Source organism: Siphateles boraxobius, unplaced genomic scaffold (genome assembly GCF_051911475.1).
Source record: "Siphateles boraxobius isolate OS27281-9 unplaced genomic scaffold, OSU_SipBor_1 20, whole genome shotgun sequence".
Taxonomy (NCBI): domain Eukaryota; kingdom Metazoa; phylum Chordata; class Actinopteri; order Cypriniformes; family Leuciscidae; genus Siphateles; species Siphateles boraxobius.
In genome coordinates this window covers 3,958,528-3,982,097 of record NW_027508811.1, presented here as the reverse complement: position 1 = coordinate 3,982,097, position 23,570 = coordinate 3,958,528, and the positions used below count along the sequence as shown (strand labels likewise).

General features: G+C 43.1%; 1 protein-coding gene across 2 annotated transcripts in view; it reads right to left on the bottom strand.

The window, feature by feature from the left end:
• The window catches only part of crtac1b (cartilage acidic protein 1b), a 112,097-nt gene that overhangs the window by 53,205 nt on the left and 35,322 nt on the right, over positions 1-23,570 (bottom strand). Inside the window, exons 10-15 of one of the 2 annotated variants that reach the window (XM_077236409.1) lie at positions 22,295-22,395; positions 21,011-21,179; positions 17,559-17,704; positions 17,165-17,207; positions 16,191-16,334; positions 14,440-14,695 (exon numbers count right to left, since the gene is read on the bottom strand). In XM_077236409.1, coding sequence (XP_077092524.1) covers positions 14,583-14,695; positions 16,191-16,334; positions 17,165-17,207; positions 17,559-17,704; positions 21,011-21,179; positions 22,295-22,395 — 716 coding nt within the window. In that variant the 3' untranslated portion in view covers positions 14,440-14,582. Of the gene's footprint in view, positions 1-14,439; positions 14,696-16,190; positions 16,335-17,164; positions 17,208-17,558; positions 17,705-21,010; positions 21,180-22,294; positions 22,396-23,570 lie in introns of those variants that run through there. The other variant, XM_077236410.1, reaches the window with a different exon arrangement.

Genomic DNA, 23,570 nt, shown 5'->3' with positions numbered 1-23,570 from the left:
GAATTCCAGGCACGCTTCGTCAACGGAAAATGCGTGCAGGTCCCCTACCCTCTTGATGGAGGCCAATGCAACCAGGAGCGCTGTCTTCATAGAAAGGAACTTAAGCTCAACTGATTGCAGAGGCTCAAAGGGAGCCCTCTGCAAGGCATTTAACACCACTGAGAGGTCCCAAGAGGGAACGAGAGGAGGGCGAGGAGGATTCAGTCTCCCCGATCCTCTCAGGAACCTGACGATCAGGTCGTGCTTCCCGAGAGAGTTACCTTCAACTGCTTCGTGATATGCGGCGATAGCGGCAACATACACCTTCAGGGTGGAGGGAGACAGCCTTCGCTCCAGCCCATTTTGCAGGAAGGAAAGCACAACACTGTCCGAGCATCTCCTGGGGTCTTCTCGGCGAGAAGAGCACCAGTTGACGAAGAGGTTCCACTTCAACGCGTAGACGTGTCTCGTGGACGACGCTCTAGCGGAAGTGAAGGTAGCCACCACCGCAGGTGGTAGGGTACTCAAACCTGCCTGGTCCCGCCCAGGAGCCACACGTGGAGGCTCAAAAGATCGGGACGAGGGTGCCACAGGGTGCCCCGTCCCTGAGAAAGAAGGTCCTTCCTCAGAGGAATGGGACAAGGAGGTGCTGTCGCGAGGAGTATGAGTTCGGAGAACCAGGTCCGGGTGGGCCAGTAGGGCGCATCCAGAAGGACCTGCTCCTCGACCTCCTTGACTTTGCGCAAAACCTGCGCAAGAAGGCTCACTGGGGGAACGCATATTTGCGGCCCCGCGGCCAGCTGTGCGCCAGTGCATCTGTGCCGAGCGTGCCCTCGGTCAGGGAATAATACAGGTCGCAACGGGTGGAGTCGTGAGAGGCAAACAGATCTATCTGTGCGTCCCCGAACTGGACCCAAATCAGCTGAACCGACTGGGGATGGAGTCGCCATTCTCCAGGGAGGGGCTGAAGCTGTGAGAGCTCGTCGGCTGCACAGTTCAGGACTCCGGGAATGAAAATGGCTCGAAGCGACCTCAGATGCTTCTGACTCCATAAGAGGAGGTGGCGGGCGAGTTGCGACATATCGCGCGAGCGTAGACCACCTTGACGGTTGATGTACGCTACTGTGGCTGTATTGTCTGATCGGACTAGTACGTGTTGACCCCAGAGCAACGCCCGGAAGCGGTGCAGGGCAAGGCGTACTGCCAGCTACTCGAGGCAATAGACATGCTATACTGCTCAACACTACATCCGAGAATCACTGAGCTTCAGGAGCAACCTTGCTCAACACCTAAGTGTGAAGACATTCACTGAACCTCAGGAGCATTTCTGCTCAACACCTGGGTGTGATAAATCTCACTGAATTTTTCAGGAGCATTTCTGCTCAACATGAGAGTGTGACAGCATGTCCATTGCGCATGGCGTCCCAGCCCGTGGAGGCATCTGTTGAGACAACAGCATGCCGGGAAGCTCGTTCCAGGGGAACTCGGGCCCGTAGAAAACTGAGGTTTGACCACGGGGTGAGTACTGACGGCAGGTCGGAGTAACTGGTACTCGGAGGGTGCCATGTTGCCATGCCCACCTAGGGACTCGTTCGCGAAGCCAAAGCTGAAGCGGTCTCATATGAAGCAATCTGAGCGGCGTACCACGGCTGCAGATGCCATATGCCCCAGGATCCTCTGAAAAAAAACTTCAGTGGAACCGCACTCTTGCGCTTGATAGTCTCAGGCACGTCAGCAATGGCTGAGTGGAGAAGGAGACCAAGTCCATACCGAGAAAAGAGCTCCTCTGCACGGGGCAAAGTTTACTCCTTTCCCAGTTCTCCTTTCCCAGTTGACCCAAAGGCCCAGACGAGATAGGTGCCGGAGCACTAGTTCCCTGTATTCGCAAACCTGGTCTCAGGAGTGAGCTTAAGACAGCCAGTCTCAGATAGTTCAGGATGCGAACCCTGTGTTCCCATGGAGGAACAAGGGCTGCCTCAACAACCTTTGTGAAGGCGCGAGGAGACAGGGCTAGCCCGAATGGGAGAACAGCGTACTGATATGCACGCGCCCTGACAGCAAACCGTAGGTATGGTCTGAGTCGAAAGGAGAACGGAGACATAAAAGTAGGCGTCCTTCAGGTCGATCGCTGCAAACCAATCCTGTGGCCGCACACATCCAGAAATGCGTTTGGCCAGGAGCATCTTGAACGGCAGCCTGTGAAGGGAGCGGCTCAGATGCGTAGGTCCAGGATTGGCCGTAACCCACCAGTCTTCTCCGGGACAATGAGGTAGGGGCTGTAAACCCGGACCTCATTTCGGCTGGAGGGACAGTCTCAATCGCACCCTTCGCCAGTAGGGTAGCAACCTCCGCTCTCATGATAGGGGCATAGCCACCGACCAAAGTGGAGCGGACTACCCTGAAGCGGGGAGGAGACCGTGCGAACTGAATCGCATAGCCGAGCCGATGATTCACGCGACCCAGCGGAACAGATAGGGAAGCTCTAGGCAGGCTCCCAACTGTACCAGCGGCGTCAAGAACCACAGACGTCCCCCCTGGGGACAGCGAAGCGGAATGACCGGCCCAGACGTGGACGGCATAGCGGCCCGGGGCGAAGTGGTCCGTGGACGGCACGCCGTGTCAACCGTCTATGGGACAGAGGGGGACGAGGAGAGCACGGCTTGTGGGCGGCGCTCTGTGTCGTCCGAGAACTCTGTATGCTCAGAGACGAGAGAGTCAGTTCTTTCTGAATAAGGATTCTTCCCCAGCCCTCCACCGGGGAAAGGAGTGGCCCTGCTACCAACTCCTGGAAAGAACTGAGTCTCATCTCTGAGCAGCCCATCTCAAAGGTGCCGCTTAACCGGCGTTTAGCGGGGAGCGGGGCTGGAGAGGGCTGTGGCATCCCCCCAATGGTCTTCCAGAGCCAGGCCCGGGTTCAAGACGGGTCCGCCCGACATCGTGCACATCAGACCGGTCAGCCCCAGACTGGTGAACATCACCTGACTCCGAGAGTGTACGGCCACTTTCGTCGCTCGGAGAGCAAGGTCAGTGGCGGCGCGCAGCTCACTGAAGAGCCTCGGGTCAGTCCCGCCCTCCTGCATGTCCATGAGCATCTGGGTCAGGTAGACCAGCAGAACGGTCATGGGATGCAGTGAGGCAGCTGCCTGTCCTGTGGCACTATAGGATTTCGCCACAGATTAGTGTAGACGAAAAGAACTACAGGCTTTGGACGTGTGCCTAGGATTGCGCCGGGAAGCACTCTGAGGACATAGTAGCATGGCAACAGAGCGTTCAACCGGGGGAACCCCAGTGTACCCATGGGCAGCGGCCCCTGAGGGGAGGAAAGGCGGATGAGACCAACGAGAGGACCCGTTATCTCATCATGCACGTCCGGGAGGAAAGATATTGGGGTTTGCCGTGGACGCGTCGGCGGCCTTGCCCAAAACCAATCGTCCCGGGAAAGCATGGCCGTCATCTCCGGATCAGACTCAGGCACAGCCGTATGCACACCAGTGGGTGGCAGCTGTGACGAGTCGTCATTTCCAGAAGAATCAAGCCCACCTAGTGATGCTGCTACAGACACAGCATCATCCTCTGTAGCTTCAAATGAAAACACACGGGCCACCCGAGGGTAGACTCGTGGAATCATCAGTTCGCTAGCGGGCACCGTCATTAAAGAGGGGGGTCTGGGGCGTGGACACAGATACGCTATGCAAATTCCCTGGCCACCAGCCAATGATCGAGTGGTGGATGAGGGGACTCTCACTCTTGCAAGTTCATAGAGTCTCGACCTATATATGACGCGATGATCACGTTCCCAGAGAGAACATAAGTCATCCACAAGTGCTGTTCAAGCATGATCAAAGCCCAAACACACTAGACAGCGCTCGTGCCCATCAGAGTCCGATACCAGTCCGCTGCAACCAGAAATGCACGGGCGAGCCGTCTTTAAAAAGACGTGCCGCGTGCAAGCTCTTTTATGAGAGGAGAAAAAACTCCGCGATGTTGAAGTGCACAGGGACACACACACACACTGGAAGATCACTGCACAGATCAGCAGGCACTGTGAGCTCGCTGCAGATCGCCGTCACACCAACACCGGAGAGAGAAGCTCGTCTTGTAGAGCGAAGTCAGAGATGATTGTGGAGTGAAGAAATACTCTTGGCTCCGAAGCGAAAACATGATCTGCCTTTGCCGCCGTCTCTCCTTTTATACCCACGCGGTGGGGCGGAGATACGCTATGCAAATTCCGCAGACCCATGGCATTTCATCGCCATTGGCTCGTTTTGTAATACTCGAAGTCGATAGGTGTTCTAAGCAAAACCACCATTCGTCGTCATCCGACGTAACTCGGAGTGACTACGAAAGGGAACTGAAATATGTCCTGAAAAACTAAGCGAGACCCTACAAGAAAGAGAGCTGTAACAGCCTCGGGTAACCCAACGTACCCAGAGCTGTCTGAGACACAGACCTGCTCTCTTCAATGTGACCCCTCTATACACCTGCTAAAGTAAGTGTTTGCTTTGGAGATGATGAGCCACTAAATAAACATACAAACCAATCGGTTCATGAATTTATTTATTTATTTATTTATTAAATGGATGGTTTTGTGAGAATCATTACAAATAAAGCTTCAACCATGCATCCCTGAAGGCACTTCATCATTAGGGTTCATACCAACATTTCAAAGTTCGGAGTGTCTATTTACACAAAGTGCAAATGTGACCCTGGATGACAAAACCAGTAATATGGATCTTTTTTTTTTTTTTAATTGAGATTTATACATCACATGAAAGCTGAATAAATAAGCTTTCCATTGATGTATGGTTTGTTAGGATAGGACAGTATTTGGCCGAGATACAACTATTTGAAAATCTGGAATCTGAGGGTGCAAAAAAATCGAAACATTGAGAAAATCGCCTTTAAAGTTGTCCATTTATGTCCGCGATTGTGCTGCATTCACTCACAAAAATAAATGTTTTATACAATTACGGTAGGAAATTTACAAAATATCTTAATGGAAAATGATCTTTACTTAATATCCTAATGATTTTTGGCATAAACATTTTTTTTTATAATTTTGACCCATACAATGTATTGTTGGCTATTCCTACAAATATAACCGTGCTACTTAAGACTGGTTTTATTATCCAGGGTCACAAATAGCCTGACTTGTTGGCTGAGGTTATTTACACTAACTCCGCCCACCAATGTATGATTGGGCCCGACAAAATTAGTGTAAATAGCATATATCGTTATTTGCACTTAGTGTGAATATCTATCGCTAAGAAAATATTCTAAATGATGTGTAAATAGGCGTTGTCTTAAAAGTTCGGGGTCTGTATGATTTTTTTTTATTTTTAAAAGGAGTCTTTTATGCTCACCATGCTGCATTTATTTAAGCAAAAATACAGTAAAAACAGGAATATTGTGAAATTTTATTCCAAGATAAAATAACTACTTTTCTGTTTTAATACATTTTAAAAAGTAATTTATTCCTGTGATATAAAGCAGAATTTTCAGAAATCATTTTTCTGCATCATCAGTGTTAAATGATCCTTCAGAAATCATTCTAATAAGTTGGTTCTCAAAAAACATTTCTTATTATCATCAATGTTGAAAGCAGTTGTGTTGTGCTGCTTAATTTTCTTGTGGAAATGTGGTAAAAAAAAATATTCAGGATTTTGAAAAATAATAACTGTTACATTTATCTAACGCTTTTCTTGGTACTCAAAGCGCTTTACATGGAAGGGGGAATCTCCTCCTCAACCACCACCAATGTGCAGCATCCTCCTGGATGATGCGGCGGCAGCGACACTGCACCAGAACCCCCACAACACACCAGCTTACTGATGGAGAGGAGACAGAGTGATGAAGCCAATCAGTATATATGGGGATGATTAGGCAGCTATGATGGATAGAGGCCAATGGGCGAATTTTGGCTAGGGTGCCAGGGTTACACCCCTACTCTTTTTCGAAGGACACTCTGGGATTTTTATGACCACAGAGAGTCAGGGCCTCGATTTAACGTCTCATCCGAAGGATCAAATTCTCTCTCTCTCTGTCTCTCTGTCTCTCTCTCTCTCTCTCTCTCTCTCTCTCTCTCTCTCTCGCTCTCTCTCGCTCTCTCTCGCTCTCTCTCTCTCCCTCTCTCTCTATCTTTTTGTTTTGAAAAACACGTTGCAAAACAAAAAAGCTGTTTTTACGGCTGGTAAGGTGCGTCGTGAGAGCGCTGAAAGGCTAATCTTACGGCTGGTAAGATCGCCAGCGAGAGAGACAGCACACGACAGGTGCACATTCCTGTCCGTGTTCACTGCGAACGTTCCCCTGCGTGCTTCAGCACCAAGGAGAGCAGTCCCTAAAAGAGCTTACACAGGTAGAGCGCGTCTTTTTAAAGATGTCACTCTACCTGTGTGTTTCTGAATCACGGGATGGTCACAAGCGCTGTCTGTGCATTGAACACGCTGAGGCAGTGTTCGTGGATGAGCCATGTACCCATTGTGGGAAGATGACCATCTCGGAGCTATGGTCGAGACTCTCATTTCTGCAAAGGGGCGGAGTCCCTGCGCCTCCGCCGCGATCTAACCCTCCTCCGAGTGTTACTTCAGGCAGTGGTGCAGGTGACCTGAGGATCACGATGAGTGCGCTTCCTTCAGGGAACCAATCCCCTAGGAACCCTCATCCCTCCCACGCTCCGCAGCCAGTAGAGCCGCCAACGGAACGTGCTGGACCATCCACTAGGTGTGTACCAGTCGTTTCCTTTGGTGTTCCCCGTGATGAACAGATGTCGATCGCTGCATCGGAGGGTGGAGACTTCTCTGCGGATGATGATTCGGTGCCGCTGCCCCCTTCGGGTGTGACAGCGTTGACCGAGTCGGACCCGGAGAAGATGGCCATGCTTTCCCGGGCCGCCAACACGATCGGGCTCGTGTGGAACCCTCCACCTTGTCTTCGAGGCTGGACGATTGGTATCTGAGGGTGGCGTGCGCTGATTCTCAGTAACCCACCCCGGTGCCTTACTTCCCGGAGGTGCATGAGGAGCTCACTGGGGCGTGGACGGCACCTTTCCCTGCCAGAAACCGTCCCGGTGGCTCCTCCTCCCTTATCACCCTTGATGTCGGGGCAGCTAAGGGTTACACGCGCATCCCATCAGTGGAGCGGCCCGGGCCGTTGCTATGTAACTGTGCCCTAACTCAACTTGGTGTGGAGAGCCGTGTCTTCCTTCCCGGTCCTGTAAGTACTCGTCGGACTTAACCATCAAGGCTTACAAGGCCTGTGGGGAAGCCAAAGCCAGTAACACCGCTCGGGCTGCTCCATATGAGACCGCTTCAGCACTGGATTCACGGTCGAGTCCCGAGATGGGTGTGTCATCACGGCACTCACCGAGTGACAATCACACCGGTGTGCCGTCAGACCTTCAGCATGTGGTCAGATCCCTCATTCCTGCGGGCAGGAGTGCCCTTGGATCAGGTGTCCAGGCATGCTGTGGTGTTCACAGATGCCTCTGCTACCGGATGGGGTGCCACGTACAATGGGCATGCAGTGTCAGGGGTGTGGACCAGCCCCAAGCTGCTTTGGCACATCAACTGCCTCGAGCTGCCTGCGTGAAAAACCTGTTGAGTCCTCCAACACCCTCGGCCCGGACATGGCGGAGCATCCGGCGCCAGGCCTTTATCCGTTGAATCCTTGAGAATCGGGTCTAGGCTGGGTCCCATATGTGTGACCCTGCAGGCATCCCATATGTATATTTCTTCCACGACTGCTCCTAAAAGGAAGCTTATGTCTTTCCCTTGGGCTAAGTCACCTAGTATACATATGCAATACAACCTTCGGGTTAGTACATATGTATATCTCCAACATAACTCTTTCAGCGAAGAATGTGTGTCCCCCAGCGTTCTCCTTCCTAACAGAAGGGCATGCTTTCCCAGTGTTATCCAATAATCTCACTGTTATCACGGAACAACAGTGACAGATATACTCTGTGTAAGCCCTCTCCTATCGTCCTTCCAGGCAAGAAGAGGCAAGAGGCTTGCACAGGGCGCTTGGTAGGGATATTGGTAGGGATTCCTATTCGTCAGTCTCAACGTGGCGTCCACTGACCGACTGAAGAGCAACGTCTAGGTCAGGGGTTCTCAAAGTCTATATTCAAAGGTCCAAATAAGAATTTTCAACAATGCCAAAGGTCCGAAACTCTGGGGAGAAGGGGCTTACATGGAGATGGTCCTCACTGCAGAACATGAAATCCACGGGGAGGAGTCGGATCCAGATCCAACTCCTCCCACCTAACATATACCTAAACCTACCAATCTCAGTCCCCTGATCCCTAAACCCACCCCTAATCCCTAAACCCACCCCTAATCCTACCCATCTCCACCCCTTGGATCTTGATCCGACTCCTCCCCGTGGATCTCATGTACTGCATTGAGGTGCTACTGGTTACATGCGCTTCATGAGGCACGCACGCACATTTGCTCACACACAAGTAAGGTCGCTCTCTCCCTCTCTCTCGGCCGTGCACGCGCTACACTGTTTGGAGCTCGCAAGCTCTACATTGCGGGAGATTTGAACTAATTTGCGGGCATCAGGGAGCCGCTATCAATATGCAGGAGACTCCTGGAACTTCCGGAAGACTTGGGATATATGTCAACGCATACCTCTCTGTCCAATCATCTTTGAAAACTCTATTTTCTTCATCAACTTTTCTTTTCATGGACAATGACATCCTCCACACCCATTCAAACGCTTACTGCGGTGAAGTGTCGCGTTGCGCCCGATTACGTCAAAAGTCACACGCTCACTGGATGTCAATGCAACTAAATCACGGAAAAACTTTAAATGTCTCGCCTTGATTTTAATTTCGGACCATCTCAAAAAATTATCAAATGATTTTAACATGCGTTTATCAAAGTAGGAAATCCACACTTTTAATCCCTTAAACACAATTAGTGCTCTTGAAATACGAAAAGGAGGCGGGTCCGGATTGAATTCCCCCCGGGTCCGGACCGGAGTCCGGACTTTGAGAAGTACTGGTCTAGGTTATATATGGTAACCCTCGTTCCCTGAAGGAGGGAACAGAGATGCCACGTCCCGTTGCCACATCTGCTGCAGCCCGCTGGGGCAGCCAGCTTATCGCCTCGGCTTCTCAGCAAAAATCTGAAGTGCAATCACACCTGCTGCTCATTATATACCCACGCTGTGTGAATGAACAGCTGATGCAAATGATTGCATGCCAAAATGCATTGGCTCGTTTAGTTTCACTCGAAGTAGATTGGCCTCTCAAGTGAGATTCCTTTTCGCCGGTCTCGACGTGGCGTCTCCGTTCCCTCCTTCAGGGAACGAGGGTTACCATATGTAACTTAGACGTTTGTTTGAAATACATTTATCAATCGTAGGATTAAACCGTAACTTTTGAATCAAATTAAACTGATTCATCCTCACTGAATAAAAAAAAACTAATTTCTCAACAAAAAAAAGTACCGTTAGCACTGTCAAATTGATTAATCGAATATAACATATTCAGTATATATATATATATATATATATATATATATATATATATATATATATATATATATATATATGTGTGTGTGTGTGTGTGTGTTTATGTATATATCTACAAACACGTATATTAAAGGAACACGCCAACTTTTTTGGACTTCAGCTTATTCACCGTACCCCCAGTTAGATAAGTCCATACATACCTTTTTCATCGCCATGCGTGCTGTAACTGTTTGACGCACCCACCGCTAGCCTAGCTTAGCACAAAGACTGGATGTGAATGGCTACAGCTAGCATACTAATCCCAATAAGTGACAAAATAATGCAAACATTTTCCTATTTACATGTTGGGTTTTTTATTGTCACAGAGTGTACAAATAACAAGGTCATATGAGACACATATGAGAACTATATTCTCAGAAGGCGAAGCACTGCTAATTGGGCGGAGTGATAACCGCAGCACCTGAGAGACCCACCGTTGTTTCTAACGTCAACAAAACCAACATGACTAAGTTTACCTCTAGCTCCGCTCATTTGTTACTGAGGCGATAGAGCACGTTCGTGACAACATAATACTTACATTACAGGGGATACATGTAGCCCGGGAACAACTGCAATAGTAGTTACCACCCTATTCATATAATAGTGTCACTAACGTTACATTAGATCTAGCTAATGGCACTGTTACAGTAGGCTAGTCATCTAAAAACATAACGGAACACCTACCGCAGCCACAGGTGATCCACTTTGTCCCGTCTGTGCTATCGATGGGATGGCCGTATCCTTCAGCACATGTTTCATGGTCCGTGTGGCAAATTCCATTTTCTCAAAATAGTCGTCCTCAGTGAAATGTACTGAGCAAACACAATGGTCCTTGATGATCTCTATAGGTGAGTTTGGACCGATATCCAGAGCAAGTAGCCATTGATTCATCAGGTCAGCGTTTTTGATTGGACTTCTATGAAACACCATGGTATCACCTGGTCTCTCCTGTTTATTGTCGCAGCTCTTTACAATACAGCGAACACCCATGATTGTAAACTATGCTTTTACTATCTAGTAATTGTTGACTCTATTACTCCTCTGAGCGAACTCTCTGCTCCTCACCACGGTGCGTCTCAGGTGCTGCGGTTCTCTCTCCGCCCAAGTAGCAGTGCTTCGCCTTCTGAGAATATAGTTCCCAGTATGTATACGGTTAAATGACCTTGTTATTTGTACACTCTGTGACTAAACAAATCACAACATATAAATAGGAAAATGTTTGCGTTATTTTGTCACTTATTGGGATTAGTATGCTAGCTGTAGCCATTTACATCCAGTCTTTGTGCTAAGCTAGGCTAGCGGTGTGTGTGTCAAACAGAGTTACAGCACGCACGGAGATCAAAAAGGTATGTATGGTCTTATCTAACTCTGGGGTATACAGTGAATAAGCTAAAGTCCAAAAAAGTCGGCGTGTTCCTTTAAAGCTGCAGTCCGTAACTTTTTGTGGGTAAAAAATTATCCAAAATAAATGTTTGAGCAAGTACATAACCAGCCAGTGTTCAAAACTATCTGCTTGCCTTAGCTCGATTCAAAACGGTAAGCTTGTAATAATGTTTTTAATTCCAGGGGCACTGGTGGATTTCCACTGTAAATTCGAGCATGTATTTGCGTCATTACGTCACATCTGTACACATAAAGAAGGTGTCTCGGCTAGTAGGCTATATTGCGTGTGAGGATGTTGGAGGAGGAGATTTATAGCCTTTTCTCACAGCACTTGATATATTTAAAATTATCAATTTGATGGCGGATCCAGAAAGGTTCAAACAACAATCACCAGAGTGATTTGGAGTGGCTACAGAAAAAAAGAGACTGCAACCGGGCCCATGCGAAAACAAGGCAATGCTGATGCTGTTAACATTAACAATTTGAGAACAAAGTATAATTTGCACGGTTTGACGTGATGTGATAAACGATCGTTAGATTTAATCAGCACGATTTACTGCAATGCTTTTTCCCCCTTAGTTGGTCAGAACAAAAGTGGATGTTACTTACTTGTTCAGATGACATTTTCGGGTCAAAATTCTTATGTTGGTCATACTTCCAAAATGTAGAATCTGTGATTCCGAATGACAGGATCCACACCGGCACGGTGACTTACAGCCGCACATTCTCCTCAAAACATTGGATTCATCCGCGCTGTGCCATGCCGAGGCACAACCCATGTAAAGCATTGGCAGCTTTTGAACATGGCGACAAAGAGGAAAAACTATGGACTGCAGCTTTAAATAAACACAAGTGTATGTTAGATGCGATTAATCACGATTAATCAATTTGCCTAAATGTTTGTTTCATTTTTCCTGCAACTTTTTTAAAGATGGAAATAATTAAATAAAATAGGCATCTAAGGTCAGTCTGGGAGGCTCATGGACATTGCTGCAACAAAAACCAAGACAAACACCAAGACAGAAAAAGATCTTGACTTTATTTTACACATGAATCCCAAATTATAGTGAATTCTGCAAAAGAATGGAGCCACTATGCATTGGATTCACTGGATCGAACCTGTTTTTAAGTCAAAATTGCCATCTTTTATTTTTTTTTTAAATAAAGGCTTGTGTGCTATTTCCGATAAACCATTTTCACGTACAAGTAGAGATGACATCACCATCAGGTGCAGCTCTTCATATAATCTGATCGATCATTCAGTACTTTGCCAACCCTGCTGAAAACAACCCTGCACGTGTTTTGCATGCTGTTGTGCCCACCAGGCTTAACCATGGAAGAAATCCATGCTGGTTAAACAGCTCTAACCAGCCTGGACTAGCATAGAAATTCATGCTGGTATTTTCAACAGAAATTGCTATGGCAGAAAATATGAAGACTGATCAGTTTCACATATTTCTTGAGATTCTACACTGTGCCTTTCCTTGTAGCCATGATACTTGGGTGAGCTTGACTTAATCTGCTCTGTAACTACATATTATTATCATTTCAACAATAATTATAGGTGGCATCTGTCAGTTCATGTGAGATCTGACGTTCCGCGTGAGACTCGACATAGAACATTAGAACAGTGTAATAAAATAAAGAGAATCTATTCTCCCCCAGAGACTGAAGGGTCTTTAGCCAATGCACACATTATGAGTCATTTAAGAAGTTATTTAACAACTCCAGAACAAAGTGGATTCATATCAAATGTTTCTGAGGCGGATGAGTTATGACAGCACACAATGTTTAAAAAATGCAACTAATGTGGATTCTGAACTCTGTAACAACAGGGATGAAATGAAATCCTGTTTAAGCAGACTCATTTCTCTAAAGGATATTCTTTAGGAAATAACAACCTTTACATCCAGAGCTAACGACTATGCAAACGGAGCTCGCTCTTCATTTTAAAATGCCTTTTCATTGAACCACACACGGTTCATTAACCTTTTGTGAATCTTCTGCATAGCAAATGGTAATATTCCCAATAACTAGGGTTGAAAAGGCAAAATTAAATCAATTTATAAAAAAATAGGGGGTGGGTGGGGGGTGGGGGGGGGGGGTAGGGGGTGGACTGCTGTGTGCCTTTGAACGTGTTCAAGCAGTTCACCACTTATAAGCTCTGTGTAAGGAACAGACACATTTTCATTGAATAATAACCTAAACTTTGGTCTGTTTTTTAGATAAGACTATCATATGGCCTAGGAAGACTGTATGGACTACAAGCAGACTATTTTATGGTGCTTTTATGGGTTTTGGGATCCTTTTTTGAGCAAACGAGGTGTGAAGATTCTTTTTCCATGTACAGAAAAAAACAACAGCATACAGGTTTGTAACAAAATGAAGACAAGTAATGACAATTTTCGTGCTTGAGTGAACTGTTCCTTTAAATTTCTATTTGCCATAGAAAATTACTATTTGGCTTGTAACATTGCACAGAAGTTCCAGTTGTTTTTACATTTTATATTATGTCGGACATAAGCTATGGATACTTTAGCAGAAAATATCTCTTTACAGAGCTTTAAAATATTATAATTTTAAAACATTAAAAAAAATGTTTGGCCATGGTAATGGCCATAAATAAATAAATAAAACAATGAAAAAATAATAAATATAATAAAATAAATAAAATAAAACAACAAAGAAGACTCAGATGAAACCTTGATATACTCTAGTCTTAAAAATAAAGGTTGTTTATTGGCATCGAAGTGTCTATGAAGAACCTTTAAATTCATGGAATCTTTCCATTCCACAAAAGGTTCAAAAGTAGAAAAAGGTTATTTGTATTATTCAAATGTTCTTCACACTTAAAATGATAAACAAATAAAATGATTATTTAAGAACTGTTCACTGAAAGGTTCACTAAAAATGTTTCGTGGCATTGCTAAAAAACTAAAAAACCTTTTGGAACCTTTATTTTTAAGAGTGAACTTGAACCTGACAACTTCTATAACAGTATGCTTAAATTAAAAATAATAAAAGTATTACATCATGACAAGATCTGGGTCTATGTTTCTGCAGCTAGATTGCTGTGAAATCCCATGTGTGTAAATCTGAACAACATTTTGCTAAATTAAACAGAGTTTTGCGACACTCATCCATGCCAAAAACATGCACCAATCCTGAGGGCAGTCGTGAGTTCTGGTGAGGGTCAAAAGTGTAAGGTACAAATCTCAGGTGAATGTATTATTCAGAGAACAAGGATTGTAACCTTGCGTGAAACAGATGGCCGGGCATATGCTCTCCTGAAAAACCTGCAAACACGTTGCTGCCCATATGAGACTTTACGCGCAAGAACTCATCGCCTGTTTATGTGCCTGTAACACGCTGGGACACAGCCTTTTGTAAAGATCACTACAATTACAATCTTATCCCACATCATAGTTGACGGAAATGAAGGTCATTGAGTTTCCCTCAATCTAGATGGAGTCAGAATGTTTGTTCTGTCCTAAAAACAGGGATTTTTTGTGGTTCCCAACTGGAAAGCGAAGCATTATTTATACAGGTCTGTTAGTGACAACATTGCAGGAGCGACAGATCCATGAAGAGTTCAGTTTACAGCTGACGTCCAAACACCTCAGTGCGAAAACGAAAGGAAAGCAGAAAATCAGAGACCAAGCAGGGTGGCAGAGATGTCAGGAGAGGGGAGGCACTGCCCTTTATGCCCCAAAGCAAGCAGTAAGGATAGCGAAGAGAGTTAGTAGAGGCCAAAGACAAGACTCGAAGAGTTTGGAGGCTGAGGACCTGTTTCCTCCGAAATAAGCCACCTGAGCTGCAGAGAAGAGGGAAGAGTATAAACTTACACAGATAATTGTATAAATTACACAAACGACACTGTTTAAAATTATTTTTTTGAAGTACATTTTACAAGAAAATACTATCTCACTCTTTCTACTTAAAAAAAAAATGCCACGTGTTACTCGCCATTTCCTTATAATTGTTTGTAAAATGTACTAGCACTTTCTAAGTGAAAACTGTTTCAAATACATCATATGCCTTTTTTTAGGTGCATTTACTATTTTTAACTTAAAATGAATTGCAATGAAAATAGGAAAAAATTAGACAATAGTTGATGTAAAGTAAGAATATATAGTTATAAAATGTATTAGCCTCATTTGGTCTTAGACATGTTTTGAGTTCATATTGAAATAATATTGATTTTGATATCTTTGCAAATCTGAGCACAGTTTTGAGACATTATTGAGATCTTGTGGTCATGCCAAGCAAACTAACTAAGTAACTAACGAAATAAACACAACCAACCAGAGCAACAACCAAAACTGAAATTAAACCCTGACATATGTCAAGTAATTGTACTTAGGAAAGTCTATAATTCATTGCAATGCATTGTTACTTACCGTTTCTTTGTAAATATTTTTGAAATTTACTAGCAATTTCTGAGTGAAAATTATTATAAAATAAACTAAAACAACACCAACTTTTTATGTAAAATTAATTGGGAGGACTAGAAAGATATAGTTAATGCAAAATAAGAATATAGAGATAGAGAATCAATTTGCATCATTTGGTCTTGTAAGTGAAAAATGTTTGAGTTTATATTGAAATCACTGACTTGAGGACTCGGGTATCTTTGCAAATCTGAGAATTTTGATTGAGTATTGAGATATTTTCTGAAACTGCAGAGAACACACTTTAAATGATTAGTTTTAGGGTCAGATTTACTAAACAGGGCAAATTAGAGTGAGAGCGCTATTCCAAAAAAGCGCAGACGGAAGTGGAGAGTTATGCGAGTGATCTACAGATGACGAGGAAATTAAAGAACACAGACGCAGCCGGATAATTTCCAGAATGACCAATGCAATCTACCAAGAGCAGCACAAATTAGCATCTGGTTTAAGACATGCTTTTTTTGGGTGGTAAATAATGGCGCAAATGCCAGTAAATTGACTAGCGCAAACCTTAGTAAATCACCTTGCGTGATTCATTTAAATACTCTCCACCCATACATTTTGCACTGACATATGAACTCCTACAAATGCATATGCAATACGGTCAGCCTCAAAAATTACTGTGTCCATGCCTTTTCAGCTCTAATTTTTCACTGCTTGTCTTCCGTAAATCCTTACAGTAGTTTTTTGAGGCCAAAAGAGGGTTTCCACTGGCGCAAGCTGTTAGTAAATCTGGCCCTTAGTATTTTCTCAACTACACCCCCAGTCCCAAAGCTGAAGTGAAAGTCTATCTATGTGAATTGTGAGAAAACAGCTTTTCTCCAGGGCTTATTTTTGCAGGCTTTAGTATCAACTCACCTACACATGCTGTCCCTTCATCATTAGGCTCGTATCCCTGGTTACACCTCTTGTTTGCACGGCACTTGAAGCTCCCATACGTGTTCGTGCAGACGGGGCGCTCAGAGGGACAGGCAGACGGGAACTGTGTGCACTCGTCTCGGTCTAGGGAGTGAAGAGAAGTGGAATAAATATGAGGTCTAATACATGATGCTATGGTGACAGCCACATTTACTTGTGAAAGTGGATGCTTCAAGTTATCATTATTTGTGTCAGTATAGTTAGCAGTATAGGAGTCTCTTCTACAAGTTTAGCTTCTACTATCAAATAAATTATGGCTGATATAGCTTCTGTACCAACACCTGCTGTGCTGTGCTGTCTTGGTGTCTGTTGCCTACATAGGTAGCTTCCCATTAAGACAACATCCTAACTGAAATGCAAATTCATAACTCAAGTGATTGATTTGGACTACTCTGCACCACATTATGAAAACAGGGATTTCATTGTGAATCACATAGGAGAACTGACTCACAATTTCAGTGACGTTTGCCATTAATATGTTACAAGGCTAAAGACCCAATAACTTTATTTTATTTTAGGGCTTTTTTGCCTTTATTTTTGCAAAAGAAAAACATTTTAAAAAACATTTAAAAAGACATTTTGCTTTTTGCTCACCAAGGCTGCATTAATTTGATTAAAAATATAGAAATACAGTAATATTGTGAGATATCATTACAATTTAAAAGAACTATTTGAATATATTTTAAATATCATGTATTCCTTTGATGGCAAATCTGAATATTCAGCAGCCATTAATCCAGCCTTCAGTGTCACATGATGCTCTATAAACCATTCTAGCATGCTGACTTATATATATTTTGTAATTGACATTACTCTTGCTTTGTCCACCATCTTTCATTTTGTCACCTTGTTGCAATCCATTATGGGATTTAGGCTTTACGGAAGGTTAGAAGTCACAGAGCTCAAATACTTACCAGTGCAACGGCCGTTTTCATTGACCTCAAATCCTGGTCCACACTGTGAAAATAAAGAGCATTTGTTGAATACAACAATTCCACTTTTCAAAGAAAGAAAGAACACATCATTGTTTTCTCCAGAGCTGCTTTATAGCTGAATTGAACTCATTCCATATTGATGAACTTTGCACAGTTATTGAACCAAACCGAATCAACACCGAATGAACTGATCTAAACTGAATAATGATTGTTTAATGTTGTCTTTTTAGAGCTGTTTTACAGTGAATTGAATTCTGCTTACATCATTGATTATGTTCCTGTATATCACTGTAAAGCTGCTTTGAAACAATCTGTATTGTATAAAGCGCTATATAAATAGAGGTGACTTGACTTGAGTATGACAGGTATGTACCTCGATCTCCAGCGCTGGGGTCGCCTCATCCTCATTCTCAGGGTAATAGATCTCCATCACTTTATTCATATCACTGGGCTCCAGAGGCCTAGCCACAGAACGTCCATCTGGCCAGAAGACTTCCACACTGGTGGCCACATCTTTCCCTGTCAGGGCGGCAAAGAAGCAATCCTTTTAATACTTTACGAACAGTCTGCCTTTATAACTTCCCCTCAGGCTTAGGAGACATATTGAATGATTTATTTTCTTAATGTACAGCTCTCCATGGAAAAATACCATTCTGGAGAAAGGGCCCTCACAAGAAGTTTCTCGGCAAAAGCCAGGTTAGAATAGGCTCTGGTTTGGCACATACCATGTAGACTCTTAAACAAATGCACAAGAATGTGTTCAGTCTCAGCTGTGGGCAGCATCGTGAGCAGCGAGGCTTGAATACGTCTCATTTGATGTCGGCAAAACCGGTTTCTCATGACTGCCGGTGTGTGGGGTTCACAGGCCAGAGACTTTCTGGCATAGCAGACACTGAGGCATTACAGCAATGAGGCTCTCATATGCCAGACCGATGAAATCTGTCTGTTGTTCAGTGGATGAAATAAGGAGCCATATAAATGGCACGGTGGTTGGAAAGCACTTCATTTAAGAAGGTTTACAGCAGCATACATTTACTGACTTCAATCTGATTGTCAAAGACACTTTCTCACAGACAGCGGGACAGCAATTAACATGAACATGAATGGAGAGATCATGCATTAGAAATTAATGTGGTGGAGGAGGAAGGCAGAAGTTCAAAGGAGCAAAGATGAGGAGGGACAGGGTGGGCTCTAGACTTTCCTTCCATTATAGCCTTTAGTGAAGCAGGAGAGAAGCTGACTGTCTTCCCAGTTCTTAATTAAAGTGACATTTCTTAGGTAAACAGATCCACTGGGCTCCTGGCATGGCTCGGACTGGCACAGGTGTCTCTTTAAGACAAAAAGTATGACATTTCTCCAGAGCTTACTGAAATACACAGTTTAGTTGGTGAAGACACATTGGGTATCTGTTGGGAATTATTTAATAAAGGGGCAACACATTGCAATAAGAACTCATTTATTAACATAATTTAATGCATTAAATAAAATGAACTAACAATGAGCAACATTCATACAGCATGTAATTCCTTTGTTAATGTTAAATGTTCAGTAAGCAATTTCTCAAAACTGTTGTTGAACACTGTTGATTTTTTAAATCAACCCAAACAAACACACCCCTCCCTTCATTGCTCCACCCCCCAACATGCACGTACACTCAATGCAAGAGAGTGTCTTTTCTTTTTTTTATTATAGCAGATGTGAAGCAAGATAATGCTTTGTGAAAAATAAAGCAAAGATGACAAACGGATGACAAGGAATATACAAGCAAGATGCGTTGATATTCGCCAGCACCACATAAGCTCCAGACACGACACTCAAAACCAATGTTACTCACGTATGGAGCAGAAACAATGCAAACCTTAGCACTGATGGCCGTTTTTAGGCCTTCCCACTAAGGTCTCTCCAGCACTGGAAAACTTTTCTAATATAATCATAGGTCCTAAAGCTCTTGCCTTATCATAGCCCTCCTTTTGGCTATGAAATTCCTCAGAATTTTTCTCGTTCGTAATGTCTCTCAGCCATCTCTTTCAAAGTCTTTCTTCAAATTTCCCTCTAGCTCACTCTCTCTCCTACCCCATCATGAGTGGACCCGCACCCTACCGCTGATTGGCTACAAGTTTGTTGTGGTGGTCGGTCCGACCCACTTTCAACAGTGTTTTTCAAAAATTACTTACTGCACCTTTTAATAAAAAGGCTCATGTTCATCTTAGTTCACAGTATATTAAGTACATTTAACAGATACAACTTTTGATCTTAAATATGTATTAGTAAATGCTGGGATTAACATCAACAAAGATTAATAAATGCTCTTGAAATATTGTTAGTTTTATCAAGACCACTCTCAGGAAGATTTTTACGCATGGCAATGTGAATGTATTTGGTCTTGGCGGAGTAGATCTGCTACACTGCTGCTGCTGATGATATTGCTGCTGCTGTTGTTGATTATTTCTGTTGTTTTAGATTATTGTTGCCGCTGCAGCAAGTACAGTGACTTGCTACTGCCAATTCAAACACTGATACGCTGCTGTGACATGAAAGACCTGCTGCCGCACAAATAGCATATATAAAATTACTTGTAGCAGATCTATACAGGTGGAGCTGGGGAAGGTGGAGGGTTTCAGAGGGATTCTGAAGCATGCTGCAAACTGATTTAGCAAACTCTAACCAGCTATTTAAATATTGAGCAAAAAGATCACTGGCTGCAGATGTGACAGGAACTAGCTTGTGCCATGTAAATATCATCAGGTTGCATTAAAGACCCATCAGCCTGCGCCATCAAGAGTTTCATGACAGAACTTGGTATGTCATGTTAAATAATGTAGTTGACTAATGAAAGCTTATTGTAAAGGTTCACTAACAAAAAAGTACCATGGTATTTAATGAATGAATGTACATTTAAAATTTTAGGATTTCATAGACATGCATTTGAGACAAATTTGTGACACCATACTGTAAAGTATGACTAATCCAAAACATATCTGGGAACTTCATTAAGAACCAAAATCCCATTGTGAGATATAAAGTCTCAAATGTGACATACAGTCACAATCGTGATAAATAAAGATGCAATTGTAAGATATAAAGTCATAATTTGAGACATAGTCACCATTGCAAGAAATAAAGTAAAATAATCTAAGGCAGAAAACGGATTTCTACAATCCATACCATAAACTCTATTATGGATTTACTTTATAGTGTAGACATTTTACATCAATATACAAACACTCTTACTGATAGAAACATTGATGAGAGAGGTCTGAACACGTACATACATATTTACGAGCCCAAAGGGTGATCCTGTGACCACTGATGGATGGCTATCGTTTTGTTTTTCACAGCACATTCAGAACAATTCAAGCTTCCAGCTGGCAGCCTATTTCTGCCACAAATCCATCGAGAGCTCCCAGATGAAGCCATGTGCCTCGAAGCACCTGTAACACGGCCGAGCTGTGGGGAAAAGGTCCCGGTCCGCTGCCACTGGTTGCTGCACCTGCAGGCTTCTCTCCGGGCCTCCAGTCTATGAGGATATTTAAGGAGCCGGCCTCCACGCAGAGGATAATGTTACTGAGACCCGAAGCCCCCCACTGAACATGACCTGGAGTTACATCATAACTGTTTCTCTGTAATGAGTCAGCAGAGCAAATTTTTGTTTTCCCGCTGCTCGGCGACCCTGAACATTTCCGAGACCGTGAAGGTACTTATGAAATAGATATATTACAGGTCTGGTCATTTTCATAGCTGTATCTTTCTTGTAAAATGTAATTTTCCCACAAAGATTGTTTAGGCAGACTTTTTAGGGAAAGAGAGTGGAAAAGAAAAACATACCTAGTCCAAAGTGAGCCACTGGCTCCATCTCACACAAGTACCCTGATCCTCCATCTATAATGCGTGTGTGAGGGCCGTTTCTCTTGGTGTAGACGATCACCTTTGAGCCACGGGCAAAAGCCCCAAACTGTGTGCGTGGAATCACACGGAGCCATTTATTAGTTGAGCCCTGCAATGAGAAATCAACAAGTTATAAACTCAGTGTCAGAACAACAATGTAAAAACGTTCAGATGTTAAAATGAACCAAAAATGCAAAACACTTTCAATAAATTAACAAGCTACTGTATCATGATGCATGCCTATTTGGACCAAATAGACCTGGGAAAAAAAGCACAAATTAGGGTCTTTTAAAATCACTATGAAATCAAAATTGACAATTCTCGTTTTATGGAGTATTGAAATATTTATTATAAATTATGTATCTGAATAAAGATGATGGCATTTTTTTTATATAAAGTAATTTCCCATCCCTCTTGTAACAACATCTCCTCTTCTCTGATGAAGTGTTTACTGGCGTGAGGGCGGGACAACCTGTCACTCACAGGAGATCAACTAACTAATCAACAATCCAATCTATTCCCAATGGATAAAAAATCAAGTCCTGCCCATTTATCCTTATTTAGGAAGCCATATTACTCTGACATACGAATGTCATAATAGGGAAGACAAACGCAACTTTCGTTAAATGCTGACTTTAAATATCTCAGTTGTCTCTCCTCAAAATCAAAAGGAGATATTTTGTCTGAGAAATAATTCCAAGATAATTTGCCAAAAGTCAACGATTTCAAAATGAACTCAAATAGTTCCATCACATTCTTTCAAGACCACATTATCTGATCTATGCTATCCACATACAATATATACACAATATACTGTATCTCTATAATCTTTTATACAGTTGTCTCATTTGCAGATACTGTACTTTCATTTCTCCTAAGGAATTTTAGAATACAAAGTTGAGACAAAGTTGATAAAACCAAGTGTAAATTATTTCACTGATTTTCCGAATAAGAAGTCGCCCCCCTACACCCTCAAATAGGGCACTATTTGAGGGGGCAGTCATTTGTAGTGGTGTCCGAAACCATTGTGAATGTTATTGAGTTCACTCATTCCATCCCACATTGCACCGCAATAATGAGTGTACAACCGATGTATGCTCAACAGCTGTCCGAATTCACTCACTCTTTTTTATTCACTCCTTCAAGTGAACTGTATTAGTAGACTAACGTAGGGTATAGTGAATGAGGTTATGGGGGCAATTTTGGATTCAACCATGTTCTCACCTGAGTGACTCGATACAATGAAATGGGTTGAGCCGCACTTTCCCCGTGTGTCACGAGAAGATCCAGCTGTCCATCTCCATCAAAATCAGTCACAGCTGCACCTGAAATTACAGATCATTCTGCTCAGACACAGCTGTAACAAATGTTGTTCCAAATTCTCAGTATAAATACTGTGGTTTTCTAATAATGATGATTCAGCTGTGAATGGTGACTGCAAATGTCAGTAAAACATATAAGCCTGGATTTATAATGCCATCTAGTGGTAGAGAGAGGATAACTAAGATTAAGGATTGAAGAGACACTGAACTGTTCCATAACTGCACAGTTTAGGTGTTTTGTTCATCTAACACACGTAAAACTCATCATCTCTTCATTACCTGAACTGAGTGCGCCTAATTAATATACACTACCGTTCAAAAGCGTGGGGTCAGCATTTATTTGATTAAAATGCAGTAAAACACTAATATGGCAAAATATTATTACAATTTAAATTAACTTTTTTTCTATTTTAATATATTTTAAAATTAAATGTATTCCTGTAATGACAAAGCTGAATTTTCAGCATCATTACTCCAGTCTTCAGTGTCACATGAAGGCACAGTGGATGATTGACAAGCGAGTAGGTGGTTCTTTGATACTGTCCAAAATGCATCGGGATGGATTAGAGTTTACACAAGAAATATGTGGTAATATGCAGTAAAACAACACAAATGTGAATACATTAAAGCTACAATATTATGTAATTTTTTTTCGCCGCTAGGGGTCTGTAACCTCTTACAATAACAAAGACGTAGGTCGATGACGCATAAGGGGAATTATGGAACTTGTCGTCATGCTGATGGATCTAATAATGTGTATGGATGAGTGAATACATTTATGTTTTAACATGACTGTGGTATGAAGCAGGGCGCGATTGCTAATGAGAGACAGATATCAGCGCCACACGTGAGTCCCGCTGATATAAAGGAATAAGGACATTTAATTCTACTAAACTACCTGCAGGTGCTGAATTAATACTCTCAAAGGTCAGTTTATTAGACGAATGAGACTTGTGAGGTAACAGCTCTGTTTCACTTGGTCTACTCTACACTATCACACTAAACTGCATTTGAGTGTGTTGAAAGTTATAATGTTATTCTATGTGTTAGTTTGTCTGTATGAGACTAGCATTAAAGGTAGGCCTATTGTAGGTAGAAATCCCCAAAAATAATTTTTTTTCCAAATTTGTTTAAACTGTCTTTATATATCAATGCATAATTAAAATGTAAGTACTCTG